The sequence below is a fragment of the Vulpes vulpes genome, chromosome 15, assembly GCF_048418805.1.
Source record: "Vulpes vulpes isolate BD-2025 chromosome 15, VulVul3, whole genome shotgun sequence".
Taxonomy (NCBI): Eukaryota; Metazoa; Chordata; class Mammalia; order Carnivora; family Canidae; genus Vulpes; species Vulpes vulpes.
Window position 1 is genome coordinate 102,493,875 of NC_132794.1, and position 17,875 is coordinate 102,511,749.

Here is a 17,875-nt window from a genome sequence, read left to right on the forward strand (position 1 = left end):
GTTAAATTAAATAAACTTACAGAAATGGAAATATACTACATTAAATATACTTACAGAAATGGAGTGTGGTAGGTCAAAGATTCTCATTCTAGGTTGGACTTTTTTTTTTTTTTAACAGAATCCCTCAAATTGAATAGATTGTTTTTGTGAAAATACAGATTGTCATTTTAGAGATTTGTGAGCGTTATCAGTTGATGAATAAATTAAGTGATTAAATATATAACTGGGAGAGAATAACAACGTTGATCTGTTTTATACAACATCTGTTTTGTATGTTTTCAGCCATCTCTTTAGCTGAGCAGTGGAGGACAATAGAATTGCCAGTTAATAAAACTGTACAAGCAAGCATATTAGAAATTGTAAGCCCACATTTATTTTATGCTCTACCAAGTGAGATACCAGGTAAGAAACCAAAATTTGAGACACATTTATGCTCATCTTTTTAACTGTATAATAAAATGCTTATCTGAACCCTTTAGGAAGTGATAGAGAAGGGAAGGCTAGTGATTTTTGTTTTGTTCAGTGTTTTAAGGAAAAATTGACCATTATAACATTTCAGGCATATTTAGTTATACAAACACAAATGAGAGCATGAAGGGAAATGCTTTTGCATTTAGCACCTACCCAACACAGTCAAATCTACAGCTTTTTATAAGGAAATGGTGTCCTTAACCACTGTATAATTTATTTTTTAAAAATATACCACCACAAAAATAGATACTATCTATATTGAATTGCATTTACAAAGCTAACTTTCTATGACCTTTTAAAAAATTTTTGGTATATTGAAAATGCTTTGTAATCAGTCTATAATCAGTGTTTTTATAGCTTAGAAACTTAGAGAAATGTTTTATACTGGACCTACTCCTTAGTAAAGTAGCATATAAATGTTTTCTTTCTTGTTTCATGGAAGTTTATAATTAAATCTCTTCAATATATTTGAGTTTATCCTAGTAGTGTCAGAAGGAGAGTTAATGCAAGGTGGATGATGGCTATTCGACATAATTGCAGGTACCTGAAGGCTGAGAAAGTGAATCTTTGTTTCAAATGGTCAAACCACAAATCGTGATGCCAACAAGTGGTCTTAAATCTATCTCTGGGATCCAAATCATCATCTTTAATTTGTGTAGTGGAAAGCAGGGACTTAGGGTTATTGAATCCTGATGAATTGGAAATATTTCATTTTGTCTTATTAACTGTAACATACCAAAATGAAAAGTATACTGAAAAATTGTCAAAGGATGACTTAATAAGTTTCTGTAGTGTGAACACACTGGTACAACCACCTTGATCTAGAAGTTAGCTGTCCAGAGGGTTCCTTCTTATTCCCTCCCAGTATTACATCCCTTTTGTATAAGGTAAGCACTATTGGTTTTATATATTCTTAAAATATAAATGTAAACAGATTTTTTTTTAGTGATTCAATTTGACATTCTTTTTATATACTGTCTAAACAGCACTGCAAATTTCTTCACAAAAGATTGCCTTCTTATGTTTCAGGAGATCAGGAAAGATTGAATATATTGACAGCTGAATTGTTAGAATATTGCAATACTCAGAAAAGCCAATTGTCTTACAGACCCAAAATTGGAGATGTGTGCTGTGCCAAATACACAAGTAAGGTTCTTTTAGGTAAAATATTAAAGAGGAATTATTTGGTTCTCTTTTACATGAAATTATGTGTATTTTGTTAGATTAACAGCAAGATTGTAGGTTTGATTCATGTGTTGGGGTCATTTAGCTTTTCTGTTCTTATAATTATAGATTATATTTAGTTAAGGATATAGGTAGATATCTACAAATCTATCAGTATTTCTAGATAATTAGCTTTAGATAACTCTATATGGTGGACTGATAATATATGTGGAGGAATTGCAAATAATTTATAGAACTTTATGAATTTACTAAAAAAGGAGTGAGTGCCTTAGACTTGTTAAATCAGGTATGCTTTAGCCGTTATCCTGTTGTTTAATATTTCATATTAAAAGTTAACAAATATGTTTTAGGAATAAAAATAATACTTAGAGTAAAAATTCTTGGACAGAAATTTGGGGAATTCCTGAGTCAAAGGATGTAAATTGTTTTGTAAGTTTCAGAAGCATATTGGTCTGTAGGCATCTTAAAGAAATATCCATATGTACCAAAAGTTTGTGAGTGGGCCCATGTCATCTTTCTCTTGCCAGCAATGGATTTAAAATGCTTTTGATCTGTTGCCCACATGGAATTCATTTAAAAAATCTTTAAATTTACATACACAGTTAAATGTATTTTTTTTTTATTTTTTTTTTTAAATGTATTTTTAGTTTTGCTTTTCTTTTGTATGATACCTGGATCTATACTTTCCCTCCCTTTCTTCCTGATAGAAATGTGTCACAATTTTTGGTTAGATGAGTATTTACAATTACTTTATTGGAATTGCATAAACACTATTCACAGCCTAGCTACATAGTATACCATGACCTATGAGATTCATGGTTACGTATCTCTTTTGCAGCCTTTGTTGTTATTAGTGTTTTGTATATTCTCACTGATTATCTCCAGTTCTCTGCATTGGTATAAATTCTCCTAGTGAGGGCAGCCCAGGTGGCTCAGCGGTTTAGTGCTGCCTTGAACCCAGGGCCTGATCCTGGAGACCCGGGACCGAGTCCCATGTCGGGCTCCCTGCATGGAACTTGCTTCTCTCTCTCTCTTTCTCTTTCTCTCTCTCTCTCTCTCTCTCTCTCTGTGTGTCTTTAATAAATAAATAAAATAACTTAAAAAATTCTCCTAGTGAACACTTCATGTACTTTGTCAGCTTTTATTACATTGCTAGTGCTTGCAGCCTTCTGACCTCCTATCTAGACTCCTTATTCTCCAGACTTGAGTGATCACCCTGAAGTTTTCCTTCATCATCATATTGGGGTTGTTTCAACACCACTCCCTTGTGTTTAGATTTCTCTCCCATCCCACCATGTTGGCTCCGTTTCTCCCTTCCTCGTGTCACCTTGTTTTCTGAAATCCTTACTTTGGATTTATTATAATATTTGGTTATATCCCATCCTCCAGAAGCTGTGAAAAAAGGTACGTGTAAGATAAATTTTCTTTATCTCCCCATGTACTTCCATGTTTGAAAAAATGTTGATTTTACCCTGATAGTTAATTGATAGCTTGCCTAGATACAGAATTCTAGATTGAAAATCATCTTTCCCTTAAAATTTTGAAAACATTGCTTTTGTTATTTTAAGATTTTTTATTTTTAAGTAATCTCTACACCCAGCATGGGGCTCGAAATCACAACCCCAAGATCCGGAGCCTCAAGCTCCACTAACTCAGCCAGCCATGTGTCCTGCTTTTATTGTTTTTTAGCTGTTGATGTTGCTGGTCAGGAGAGAGGTCATTTAGAGTCTCCAAACTTTGTATTTTATTTTCCCCTTTCTGGAACTGTTGGTAATATCTTTATTACATGTTTTGAAATTCATAATGTGACTTGGTACTAGTTTTCACTATTGTTTTGGGCACTCATACTGGGTGGGCCCTTAAGTCTAGAAATTGATGAGCTTCGGTTTTGAGAAATTTTTCTGAAATTTTTTTTATTACCTTCTTTCATTTCCTATTCTGTTAGAAACTCCAGATAATCTTTTTTTTTTTTTTTAAGATTTATTTTGGAGAGAGAACAATGGGGAGGGAGTAGAGGGAGAGAGGGATAGAGAATCTCAAGCAGACCCCCCTGCTGAGCATGGAGCCCACACAGGGCTCAATCTCAAGACCCTGAGATTGTGACCTGAGTTAAAAACCAAGAGTCAGATATTTAACTGACTGAGCCACCCAGGTACCCCAAGGAACTCCAAATATTCTAATATTGGACTTGAAATTCTTCTGCTAAGTTTCCTGTTCTCTTTCAATTTTTTTTGTTTTTTATAAGAGTTCCTTGATTCTATCTTCCAATTTATTGAGTTTTTCACTTTTGATACCACATATCTAGTTTCAGTAGCTTTTTTGTTTCTTTATTCAGATGTGTGTCTTTAATGCTGACTTGCTCTTATTTCAAGGATGGAAGGCGATTTTGTTAGCAGATTTTAGTATCATTCTTCTAATTGTCCCTGTCTTCTCCCTGTTTTCTTGAGTTCCTGTTTTGTTCTACTCTGTCACGTTGGAAGCTTTCTTCAAATGTCTGGTGATCCTTTGCTGTTGACTTGCAGTGGGGCACTTAAAAGTTAATTGGAAGCTTCTTTGTGGGCAGAGCTTGTACACTGCTGGCCTTCACTGTTGGGTCATGAAGCTGTGCCATTTCACTGAGGCTCCTGCTGTTGGTATCTTGAAGTGCATTTCACTTGATGGAATCACTGTCTCCTGGTTGGTGTGCATAGCTTGCCCAACAGTGTTCTTGGTAAATTTCTTCCTCTTATTGACTCTAGTAGTCTATCTGGTTCATCCTCTCTGGAGAAGAAACCTCTAGTCTTCTGCCCTTGAGTAGGAGCAGATGCCTGGAAATGGGGAGGACATTCTAAGCTTTATTAAAACACGTGAACATAAAACTGATCATCCTCTTTAGCAGCTTTAAAAATAAGTATGTGTTTATAAACTATTCAGATGTCTTGGGAAGTAAGTTTGCTTTCTTTACTCAGCCCTCATTTTCAGCTCCATCCTCACTACTATCTTGGAATGCATTAATTATTAGGGCTTGGGATTCAGGATGCAAATGAAGATGCCTCTTTGCTTCCTCATAGCCAGCTTTGGTTGAACTCTGCTAAATCATTTCCATTCCTGCCATCTGCTTTCCAGCTTCCAATATTATATTGTCTTCTCTCTTGTCCTCTATATCATATCCTTGTGGTTTTGTGCCATTTTCTTTTTAATCATGTAGTTATCTTTTTAGTAGCATCTGGAAAGAATGGAGATGATGCTTGTGTTTCATCTGGACTGTAACCAGAAATGTTGGCATGAATTTCTCACTGATGTAAATATAACTGTGAATAACCATCTTAAGGGAGGGGAGGGGGTCATTGTATCTAACTTCTTACCTGAGCTTCCATCATATTTTCAGATGATGATTTCTGGTACCGTGCCATTGTTCTGGGGACATCAGATGCCGAAGTGAAAGTGCTCTATGCAGATTATGGAAACCTTGAAACTCTGCCTCTTTCTAGAGTGCAACCAATTTCTATCAGCCACCTGGAGCTTCCTTTCCAAATTATTAAATGTTCACTTGAAGGTAGGCAGTCAAGTCACTTTCCGGTTGGGATATCTGTGTGATTTTTCTTTTTTCTCCTCTGTTTTGTAGCCTCTGTCTGAATCAAATGGGCATTTCAGAAACTGCTCAAACTTCTGAATATCAAGCAGAGCTAACAAAAAAAACAAAAACAACAACAACAACAAAAACCTATCTTTCATCCTTTATTTCATTGTCACAGAAATTACATTGGTAGCTCATTTGTTGTTCAGAGATTGTTTGGCCCCAGATTGCGCAGCTAGAAGTGGCAAGGCCAGGGAGAAGTAGGCCATCTGAGCCTTACCCAAGAGCTTCTAGGCTCTGTCACTGTGCTCTCTTTGGAGACAGAGATAATACCACTTGGGACTACTTTACTGTGTACTCTGTCTGCACACGTTTAGCTCTTTAGTTGGTGGTTGAATAAAGTGAATGAGTGTTAAAGTAGCTTTTCACTCTTACTCCTGATTTCATTACATAGTGGTCCTAGCAGATAAAAACTCACTCGTTGCCTCTTAGTTTGCTTGGTTTTGACTCAGGGAGAGAGTTGGAACATATTATTATTGTTTGCTTCTCCCATTATAATGGACATAGGTCCACGGCAACAGACAGTTGTCTGTTTTATTCCCTCTAGACCTAGATTAGTGTTTGACAGGTAATAGGGACCAATGAGTATTTATTGAGTGATTTTTTTTTTAATGCAACAGCAGTAGTACATCAAAGCTTACCCAAGCCAGCTAAAGTGAGACTTTTGCTTATTATCTTTAGATGATATATGTAAATACTTATCTTTTTTAAAGGGGCTCGAAGATTAATATTCAGGTTTTTTTCCCCAGGACTGATGGAATTGAATGGAAGCTGCTCTCAATTAGTAATGGAACTACTAAAAAATTTCATGTTGAATCAGAGTGTAATGCTTTCTGTAAAAGGAATTACCAAGAATGTGCATACAGTGTCAGTTGAGAAATTCTCTGGAAATGTTACTGTCAATCTAGCTGATAAGCTGGTGACATATGGTCTGGCAAAAAGCATCACGTCTAAAAAGCAAAGTACTTTAAGTACGTATATTTTTTCCAGTTTAATGACAAATATAAGTCTAATTAAGAACAGATGTAATCAGTGTAGGTGACTTGGTTTTTCCTTAGTCTCTGTGGTCATGTTTCTTTCATCCTCCCCCTTTGTAAGACTCATGCTGCCACCTCAGGGGACCCACTGGATAGAAGCAGGCCTCCCAGTCCAGATTTTCCTTAGCTTAGGCTCAGCAGAGTTGAGTGATCCCATTGGAGATAGCATTGATTCTGAGAGTTTTAGAAATGTCTAGCATTCAGAAGGACTTCCAACTACATTCGATCCTGACCAAAGTGAGAAGAGTTTGTATGTTTGAGATTGGATCTCATAGTTATCTCTTAAGATGATTATTTGGAAGGCTTGCCCTTGGCTGAAGAGATATCCCACATATGATAGGCAAAAGACCTAGAATTTTGGAGATGGGGACGTTACTTTGGTGAAACCCAGGGCTCAGTAGTAGAAAATATTAAAGCCCAAGGGAGAAGTTAATTAAGTCTTTTATAGTTAGAACCCATGCCTAAGGGGTAGAGCTGTGTATATTCAGACGACTCAGTTTTTTAATTCATTATGGTGTATATTCTTTAATAGTCTTTTGTACTTGCTTTTAGAAAAGACATGCAGGATGAATTGCTGTTGCACAGAGTTACAGAAACAAGTGGGTAGAATTTCCTTGAAGTGAAATTAATACTCGTTACATTTTTAGAAATGAAATAATACTATTTTTTCTTCTTCCATAGGTTGAAAAACATGAACAGATTCTTCTCTTCCTCTTAAATAATCCAACAAATCAAAATAAATTTATTGAAATGAAAAAATTGTTAAAAAGTTAAGTAAGTTAAGTTTAATGTTTTCACCACTTCTGTAACCATCAACAGGACATGTCCAGGCATGTCAGGGTAGAATTGATGGTGTGAAACACATCATGCAGGGGTTCTTTATTTTGTGACCTAATGATCTGAGGTCTGGTTGTAATGTTTTTGCTATCTTCTAGGTTTTGATACTCTTACTTTGGCACTGCTAATGGGATTGGGTCCAGGGCTGTTCAGGTTGCAGCCACTCACCTTACTGTTGTTTAATTCTGAATGCTCACATTACTGATAAACCTGGAGGGACTTGTAAACATTGTGAGATGAAGCTCTGCCTTAAATTCTGTGTATCTAGGTGTGGAATTAACTCTCACTTGTGCATACTGCTATAAAAATGTTTAGCACTTAAAAAAAGATTTATGTATTAGCATGGAAGTGGGATGGGGAGGGGGCAAAGGGAGAAAGTAATTCTCCAGAAGATTTCCTACAGAGTTTAGCGCCAGACTCGGGGCTCAGTCTTAACAGTCCTGAGATCATGACCTGAGCCAAAACCAAGAGTTGGACTCTTAACCCAGGCACCCCCTGTTTAGCACTTTTTGTGAAGCAGTTCTAAAGGGCCAAGAATAGAAAGGGGGCTGCACTGATAGTGTATTTCATTTCCAAACAAAACTTCTTCGCCTTTGGCCATGGTGATTCTGGTGCTTACAGGCAATAATTAGTGTGTTTTAAACAAGAGTTCCCCTGCTTTTGTACTGTTTGGGATGCTTTGTTCCAAGATAGCCCTCAGAAAGTACTTCGTGATCAGTTAGCCAATTAGAATTTCTGATTAAAATGAAATCATCCTTCCTGCCTTGTCTGACTGATAAAATTCCTGCCAAAAGCAAATGATCTTTTGATTTACAATGATTTAGTATGTGTATTCTTGTTGGCTGAAGCACAGCCTGTGTCAGCCCCTTTGAGTGGCTCTGCGGGTGGTAGTGCCTTCCAGGGGTGGGATAGCTCTCTAGCAGGGCCTACTGTGAGCCGTCTTCTCGGTTCACTGTGGCAGTGCAGTTGTGTTGTTTCTAAGAAAGTGTAACTGAATTCTAAGTTGCGTGTCATTAATGCTAGAGCAGCAATTTTGAGCCTCCTGATGTATTTCCTTTACAAGTTTTGTGTTATTTCTAATAAACGCTGACCTATAGTTGCAGTTACAACCTTTAGTCCTAGTTAATACATGCAGTTTCAATACTGACTGCTGTCTTTGTGTACTTGAGTTTAAAATTTTAAATTTAAAAAAATAAAAAATAAGGTAGAATCTTAAATTTAATGATTACTTCATAGATGAAGGGATATACAATGACACGAACTTCTAGAATTTAGTCCTAGTGCCAAATTATTATATTTTTTTAAATATTAATCTTTTCTATAAGGGTTTTGAGAGTGCTAACACACAAGATGAAAGGTAGATTTTCTTTTGTTTCTATGAAGATTGTTGTTTTTTTTTTTAAAGATTTTATTTATTTATTCATGATGGACACACAGAGAGGCAGGGACACAGGCAGAGGGAGAAGCAGGCTCCATTCCAAGAGCCCGACGCGGAACTCGATCCCGGGACCCCAGGATCACACCCTGGGCCAAAGGCAGGCGCTGAACCGCTGAACCACTGAGCCACCCAGGGAGCTCCCCAAAGATTGCTTTAAGGAAGAAAAAAAAAGCTGTTTTAAATAAAGCATAGTAGTTGAACTGACTTTTCTTTTACTTTGGGAATAAATATTATATCCACATCTGAATATAGTGAAACACTTTATATATTATCTTAAAAGCGTTTGAACATCTAGTCATGTATTTAATCATCACAGTACCCCTGAAAAGAAAGCACACCCCCTTGTACAGATGAGGCTGAGGCTCAGAGAGGTTGAACAGCTGCACAGGATGCACAGACACGGAACCAGGTCTTAGACCCCAAGCCGCTCTCTTCCCACTACAGTGTTCTTAGATCAGTTGTGGAGGGCAGGGTACCAGGGGGTTATATTACAAAAAATTACATACACGGTTGCTTAAGCATACTTGCTTCATTGTGGTGAAAGTATAGTTAACATTTACCCTTTTAAATTGTTCTTCCTAGACACAGAGAAAATAGATTTCAAATGGAAGTGTTCAGTCTTTTCTGGAGAAATTTGTTAATAACTGTAAAATTGCCCCCCAAGTAGTATTGTGATGAGAAAACTGGTATCTGTGGCTTAGACATGATAAATAAGTACTTCAACACACAAGTTAATAGAAAATTTTCTATCTGAAAGGGCGAGTACAGCTATGTTTTACATTGGTCAAGGGTAGTACAAATGGCTGTAGTTAACACACAGAACGGGGTGGATTTCTTTAACCGTCAGACCTGACTTGAATGTGTACTTTCAGTTAAAAGTGTTCGGTCTGCTTCTCCCTCTGCCTATGTCTCAGTGTCTCTCATGAATAAATAATATATAAAAAAAACATAGTGATGGAGTTTCTATATAAGGCATAATGAGAGTTGATTTTTCTCTTTCAGAAGCAGTCTTTCTCAGAGATAAATATGTAGAAGAAAGGAGACAGCGAAGGTTAGACTTCCCGGCAGCACAGCATCTTATTTTTTTTTGTTTATTGGGAATGTTGTCTCCTGTGCCTCTGTCTTTGTTTGCCTGCCATTCTTCTGTTAGGTTGGGTAGTTTTATTTTTCTCTCTGAGTTCTTCCTCCCAAATAAATCTTGCATGAAAGTTTCATAACATGTTTATGGGGATATCAAGAAGGGATACACAGGGACTTTCTACTGTATCTATAAATTTTTAGGACTTAAAGGTATTGAAGAAAATACGGGCTTCATGTTACTAGAAGATAAATCTACTTGATGTGTAGGAGTTTTATTTTTTTGGATTTGTTTGTATGTTTGAAATACTTCATTATAAAATGTGCCCTGCTCTCCCTGTCATCATCTGCCTCTTCCACGTAATAAATGTTCTTTGGCTTGTTGTTGCTTTAGTCCTGGCTCCTCTTTTCCTGTTCACTCTGTGAGGTCATTAGCTGCTTTCCCTCAACCCTGACTTGGATCTCTCTGCTTTAGGCCTTAGGGTACCAGTGTGTCCTTAGGCTCTTAACCACTCTGAGGGAAAGGAATTTGCTCTTTTCTGCTCCTGCTTGCTATCCACATCCTTCCAAATCTGCAGCCACTTAGACTTTTTTATTGTCAGTAGAATTTACATTTCCCAAAATATATGGTTAACAACTTAAGTTAAAAATAAGAGTACTTATTTTTCTTGAATCACATAAGGTAATCTCATGTGCAGAATTATGGACTAACTGACTTTCCTGCTAGCCTGTAAGTTTCTGTTTGGGAATTTTTCCATGATTTAAGTATCAGACTCCAACAAACCTAAGATGTCACCAACTCAAAGAAGAAATTAAAGACTTTTTTTTTTTTTCCTTTTAACTGGTAACATGTCAGCCAGGTTACATGGAGTTTTTGCTCATGTAAAAAGTTCAGTTGAAGCAGTCATTAGAAACCTCCCAAGACACAAAAGTCCAGGGCCAGATGGCTTCCCTGGGGAATTCTATCAAACGTTTAAAGAAGAAACCATACCTATTCTACTAAAGCTGTTTGGAAAGATAGAAAGAGATGGAATACTTCCAAACTTGTTCTATGAGGCCAGCATCACATTAATTCCAAAACCAGACAAAGACCCCACCAAAAGAATTACAGACCAATATCCCTGATGAACATGGATGCAAAAATTCTCAACAAGATACTAGCCAATAGGATCCAACAATACATTAAGAAGATTATTCATCATGACCAAGTAGGATTTATCCCCAGGATGCAAGGCTGGTTCAACACTCGTAAAACAATCAAATGTGATTCATCATATCAGAAAGAGAAAAAACAAGAACCATATGATCCTTTGAATAGATGCAGAGAAAGCATTTGACAAAATACAGCATCCATTCCTGATCAAAACTCTTCAGAGTGTAGGGATAGAGGGAACATTCCTCAACATCTTAAAAGCCATCTACAAAAAGCCCACAGCAAATATCATTCTCAATTGGGAAGTACTAGGAGCCTTTCTCTTAAGATCAGGAACAAGACAGGGATGTCCACTCTCACCACTGCTATTCAACATAGTACTGGAAGTCCTAGCCTTAGCAATCAGGCAACAAAAAGAAATGCATTCAAATTGGCAAAGAAAAAGTCAAACTCCCTCTTTTTGCCAATGACATGATTCTCTACATAGAAAACCCAAAATACTCCACCCCAAGATTGCTAGAACTCATACAGCAATTTGGCAGCGTGGCAGGATACAAAATCAATGCCCAGAAGTCAGTGGCATTTCTATACACTAACAATGAGACTGAAGAAAGAGAAATTAAGGAGTCAATCCCATTTACAATTGCACCCAAAAGCATAGGATACCTAGGAATAAACCTAACCAAAGAGGTAAAGGATCTATACCCTACAAACTACAGAACACTTCTGAAAGAAATGGAGGAAGACACAAAGAGATGGAAAAATATTTCATGCTCATGGGTTGGAAGAATTAATATTGTGAAAATGTCAATGTTACCCAGGGCAATTTACACATTTAATGCAATCCCTATCAAAATGCCATGGACTTTCTTCAGAGAGTTGGAACAAATCATCTTAAGATTTGTGTGTAATCAGAAAAGACCCCGAATAGCCAGGGGAATTTAAAAAAAAAAAACATAGCTGGGGGCATCACAATGCCAGATTTCAGGTTGTACTACAAAGCTGTGGTCATCAAGACAGTGTGGTACTGGCACAACAACAGACACATAGATCAATGGAACAGAATAGAGAATCCAGAAGTGGACCCTCAACTTTATGGTCAACTAATATTCGACAAAGCAGGAAAGACTATCCACTGGAAGAAAGACAGTCTCTTCAATAAATGGTGCTGGGAAAATTGGACATCCACATGCAGAAGAATGAAACTAAACCACTCTTGCACCATACACGAAGATAAACTCAAAATGGATGAAAGATCTAAATGTGAGACAAGATTCCATCAAAATCCTAGAGGAGAACACAGGCAACACCCTTTTTGAACTCGGCCACAGTAACTTCTTGCAAGATACATCCACAAAGGCAAAAGAAACAAAAGCAAAAATGAACTATTGGGACTTCATCAAGATAAGAAGCTTTTGCACAGCAAAGGATACAGTAAAAAAAACTAAAAGACAACCTACAGGATGGGAGAGGATATTTGCAAACGACATATCAGATAAAGGGCTAGTTTCCAAAATCTATAAAGAACTTATTAAACTCAACACCAAAGAAACAAACAATCCAATCATGAAATGGGCAAAAGACATGAAGAGAAATCTCACAGAGGAAGACATGGACATGGCCAACATGCACATGAGAAAATGCTCTGCATCACTTGCCATCAGGGAAATACAAATCAAAACCACAATGAGATACCACCTCACACCAGTGAGAATGGGGAAAATTAACAAGGCAGGAAACAACAAATGTTGGAGAGGATGCGGAGAAAAGGGAACCCTCTTACACTGTTGGTGGGAATGTGAACTGGTGCAGCCACTCTGGAAAACTGTGTGGAGGTTCCTCAAAGAGTTAAAAATAGACCTGCCCTACGACCCAGCAATTGCACTGTTGGGGATTTACCCCAAAGATTCAGATGCAACGAAACGTCGGGACACCTGCACCCCGATGTTTCTATCAGCAATGGCCACAATAGCCAAACTGTGGAAGGAGCCTCGGTGTCCATCGAAAGATGAATGGATAAAGAAGATGTGGTTTATGTATACAATGGAATATTACTCAGCGATTAGAAACGACAAATACCCACCATTCGCTTCAACGTGGATGGAACTGGAGGGTATTATGCTGAGTGAAATAAGTCAATCGGAAAAGGACAAGCAGTGTATGTTCTCATTCATTTGGGGAATATAAATAATAGTGAAAGGGAATATAAAGGAAGGGAGAAGAAATGTTGGGAAATATCAGGAAGGGAGACAGAACATAAAGACTCCTAACTCTGGGAAACGAACTAGGGGTGGTGGAAGGGGGGAGGAGGGTGGGTGTTGGAGGGGAATGGGTGACGGGCACTGAGGTGGACACTTGACGGGATGAGCACTGGGTGTTTTTCTGTATGTTGGTAAATTGAACACCAATAAAAATTAATTAAAAAAAAAAAAACTGAAAAAAAAAAAAAGAATGAACTATTGGGACTTCATCAAGATAAGAAGCTTTTGCACAGCAAAGGATACAGTCAACAAAACTCAAAGACAACCTACAGAATGGGAGAAGATATTTGCAAATGACGTATCAGATAAAGGGCTAGTTTCCAAGATCTATAAAGAACTTATTAAACTCAACAGCAAAGAAACAAACAATCCAATCACGAAATGGGCAAAAGACATGAAGAGAAGTCTCACAGAGGAAGACATAGACATGGCCAACACGCACATGAGAAAATGCTCTGCATCACTTGCCATCAGGGAAATACAAATCAAAACCACAATGAGATACCACCTCACACCAGTGAGAATGGGGAAAATTAACAAGACAGGAAACAAATGTTGGAGAGGATGTGGAGAGAGGGGAACCCTCTTGCACTGTTGGTGGGAATGGGAACTGGTGCAGCCACTCTGGAAAACTGTGTGGAGGTTCCTCAAAGAGTTAAAAATAGAGCTGCCCTACGACCCAGCAATTGCACTGCTGGGGATTTACCCCAAAGATGCAGATGCAATGAAGCGCCGGGACAACTGCACCCCGATGTTTATAGCAGCAATGTCCACAATAGCCAAACTGGAAGGAGCCTCGGTGTCCATCAAAAGATGAATGGATAAAGATGTGGTTTATGTATACAATGGAATATTACTCAGCAATTAGAAACGACAAATATCCACCATTTGCTTCGACGTGGATGGAACTGGAGGGTATTATGCTGAGTGAAATAAGTCAATTGGAGAAGGACAAACATTATATGGTTTCATTCATTTGGGGAATATAAAAAAAGTGAAAGGGAATAAAAGGAAAGGAGGAAAAAAATGAGTGGGAAATATCAGAAAGGGAGACAGAACATGGAAGACTCCGAACTCTGGGAAATGAACCTAGGGGTGGTGGAAGGGGAGAAGGGCAGGGGGTGGGGGTGACTGGGTGGCGGGCACTGAGGTGGGCACTTGACAGGATGAGCACTGGGTGTTATTATGTACGTTGGCAAATTGAACACCAATTAAAAATAAATTTATTTAAAAATAAAAGTTCAAACATTGCACTTTTATTAGATGAAAATGTGTGCTGCTTTTGCTCAAAATTCTTTCACTTTTTCATTCTTATATTCTTGTGGCTGCTGTTTTGCTAACTTTCTGTATATAGTAGGAGCAATGGAAGATTAGTTCATTCTCAGTTCAATTCCAGCCACCATGAAAATGCAGATGAAAACCAAGTAATCACAAAATTGGCCTTTTCATTATGGAACATTAGAGAAGCAAGTCAAAGAACACATAAAAAAATAAGTCACAGTTTCTTAGATTCCACTGTTTTTTATGGTACTAGAAATCCGAATACAAAGAGTTTAAGTGGAGTTTAATATTACTTGGTGGTCCACCTATTTGTCTTGTTCCCCCAAAGAGACGAATACTAATTAATCTATAGCACTAGTTTCACAAGTAGAGATCTGAATTAATGTTCTATAATCCTCTACTGGGCCTATTTTAATTAACATTCAAGTATTTATTGACCTCTAGCTACTTGCCTGGGATCAAGGTAGGTGCTGTGTTTATTGTGCATTAGGGTCATGTATGATCTATCACACCTTCTGATTTGGGTGTTTTCATTTCCCTCAAAATACATAGTTCAGTCAGATAAGTATAATATTGCTGAAACTGTATAATCAACCTTTCGCAGAGGCCATGTAAATATTGAGATAAAGGTGTGGATGTGGAAGTATATTTGATATGCCTTTTTTTTTTTTTGGTAGAATTCTTTTGCCTGGGGCAACTAGACATGTAAAAGTCACAAAACTGAATGAAGGTTGTTAATATGCTGAACTTGAGCTCTCCCGCTATATGGTAAGCGTGCCAGAAAACCAGTAGATGAGGATCTTTATCTGCCTGCAGGGCCCTCAACAGACGTATTCCAAGAGGGGAATTAAGTGATCACAAGACTTGCTCCCAGGAAGCTGCCAGCCCAGAGTGGTAAACCATTAGTGTAACTAGTGGGCTCATCATAACACAACTACTGCCCAGACTGGGCAAACTGATCCCTTCTGGGGCAGGCTGGAGAGTAGTAGCCCGAGGCTACTCACCAGTGTAGGTGGTTCTGTAGCTGGTCATGCACCCACACAGTGTTTACTCATTAAACAGGATTCTCAAGGATGGTTTTTGCCTTGTTTTTCCAGATGAAAGGAATTGGAGGGCAGCCTGTGATTCCAAACACTCCGATTCCTAGGGTGATTTTTTGCTTGCCAGAATTAAAGCAAGGTTCAAGTTATATTAAGACTACTGCATGTGTGCACAGGGTAGGAGTGGCAGAGGCTCACCCAGAAATCCTGACAAGCTTTTTGCTGCCCTGAATGTGAGTCAAGTTGCCACTTAGACATGGCTGTCCACTTCCCTAGGAAGCCTCTTGAACCTCAGCAGTAGCCTTCAGATAACCTGGAATTGGTTTCACTGAAGACTTGAGCTGCCCAGCCTCATCCATTTTCCTGCACTTTCCTTTTTACCTTGAGACACTGAAGTGATGCTACTCTTAAAACCTTGTACTGATAAACATTCCAGGAAATGAGACAGACTGAGGTTTATAATAAGCCCATTCTGCCCCCAAGGGTGTGCCCAGATTCCTCTCAGAATGCATTTAACACACAGTATGGCAATCATCCATGTGTAAAAACTGAAGATAAAAATTTGGAAGTATTGGCAGTTGGGAGAAGTGCTTACAGTTTTGGGTGTTGGTCAAATGACTGTTACCCAAGCCCTTGCCTTTGGAGGCATTCTGTGTTTCCTTATTCAGCCAGAAAGCATTCCATTTCCCAAAAATAAATCCAATAGCCTTGTGTGTGATTCTTCTCATTGTCTTAAGGAGTTGGGTTGTATGCTTTAGCTCTTAATGCAGTTGGTGCTTACCCCAAACCTAAGGGTCTCTAGGGCTTTGAGATGCAGTGTTTCTGTTCCACAAGTCCCCCTGCCATGACATTGTTCTTTCACTGCCCTTTGCTCTGTGGGTTTTACTCTGGCTTAATAATGTGCTGCCTGTGGAGCACTTGAGAATCAGGCCCTTTGTTTCTTCTGGGATGATTTCTTGGCCATTTTAATATGCGGTTTCCTGTTCTTTTACTTTTCTAGTGAATTCTGGGAAATCCACATTTGCAGTTCTATAACCTATCCTCCTCTGGGTCTTTTCATACCTGTTCCACCTTGCTTTCATCATTTAGGGGGACGAGGTACAAATAATTTGGGGGCTTCCACAGGTTTGGGAACCATTGCTTTCCTAAACCTGCAATTTTATAGGCCAAAAAACTGAGCATTTAAAAGTGAAGCATCTTTTCTCTCTCACAAGGCCAGTAGGTGGGAGAGCTGGATTGGAAACCCCAGATTCCCTCATTTCCAAAGCAATGGTCATTCCACAACACTGGGGGGTCTCCTTTGTATTGCTGAGTCCTGAAGTCCCCAATTACTCTCTGCATGAAATTCATGCCTTGTATGTTCACCGAGGCATGCTGTATAGGACAATTCTCGTAAAAAGGCACGTCATAGAGTTAGCAAGTATTGGGGCTACAAAGATGGATAAGGTAAGTCCTTGGAAGCAAGAGCCTCACAAACTCTTTGGGGTGATGGTCCTTCACAATGACTTTTTAAAATTTCCACAAATCTTTACAAACAAGGATTTGCTGTGGATAATAGGAGTAGCTGCCCAGCTTTGTGTAAAAAGCCTCCACCTCTCCCATTCTCCGTAGCCTGGTCTCTTGCCTTTCCCTCTACCCTGTATGCGCGTTTGCCAGATCTGACAGGACTATACTTTGATGTGAAGGAGTTTGAAGCAACTGGTAGCTCCACCAGTATTTATAGTTGTAGCCTTTTACTACTCCAGGATTAATGGAATAAAAATGTGAAATGCTCCCCAGTTAAAGCCATCAAACTGTCAGCGTCCAGAATTGAAATCTGGCTTTTTTGTTGTTAAAGATTTTATTTATTCATGGGAGTCAGAGACACAGAGACACAGGCAGAGAGAGAAGCAGGCTCCATGGCTCCATGCAGGAGCCTGATGCAGGACTTGATCCTGGAACTCCAGGATCACATCCTGAGCCAAAGGCAGAGGCTCAACCACTGAGCCACTCAGGCATCCCTGAAATCTGACTTCTCTAAGGTAGACCTTATTAGGTAAAGATGTGCTGATAAATGTTAGCTTAGCAACCAATTGTAACAGGTGGGAGAGAGGGCTGTCAGCTATGAAATTTCCATTTTTGGCAAGACTTGGTCTGCCCTTCTCAAACCTCTGCAGTGGCACAGGACATTCCCTACATGTGGCTATTGGACACTTAAAATATGGCCAGTCCAAATTGAGATGTGCTATAAAATGTGAAATACAGAATTCTGAAGACTATAAACTGTATTTTACATTGGTTACACAAGATATTTGGGATCCGGGCTAATATTAGTTTCAACTATTCCTTTACACTTTATAAAACGTGGCAGCTAGAACATTTAAAATGACCTATTTACTTGCATTACCTTTCTGTGAGACCATGCCGATCCAGAAGTAGAGATACAACACCCGCCTTTCTTCCACTAAGCATTTATTTAGGTCTGCTAAGTTCCCCTGCA

The 17,875-nt window shown here is 38.6% G+C and overlaps 1 protein-coding gene across 4 annotated transcripts in view; it reads left to right on the top strand.

Annotated features, from left to right (window-relative positions):
- The window catches only part of TDRD1 (tudor domain containing 1), a 53,207-nt gene extending 43,162 nt beyond the window's left edge, over positions 1-10,045 (top strand). For 3 of the 4 annotated variants that reach the window (XM_072740090.1, XM_072740089.1, XM_072740091.1), the window contains exons 20-26: positions 283-402; positions 1,501-1,617; positions 5,024-5,191; positions 6,022-6,243; positions 6,862-6,908; positions 6,991-7,083; positions 9,587-10,045. In XM_072740090.1, coding sequence (XP_072596191.1) covers positions 283-402; positions 1,501-1,617; positions 5,024-5,191; positions 6,022-6,243; positions 6,862-6,908; positions 6,991-7,083 — 767 coding nt within the window. In that variant the 3' untranslated portion in view covers positions 9,587-10,045. The remainder of the gene's footprint in view (positions 1-282; positions 403-1,500; positions 1,618-5,023; positions 5,192-6,021; positions 6,244-6,861; positions 6,909-6,990; positions 7,084-9,586) is intronic. The other variant, XM_072740088.1, reaches the window with a different exon arrangement.
- Positions 10,046-17,875: the final 7,830 nt, after the last annotated feature.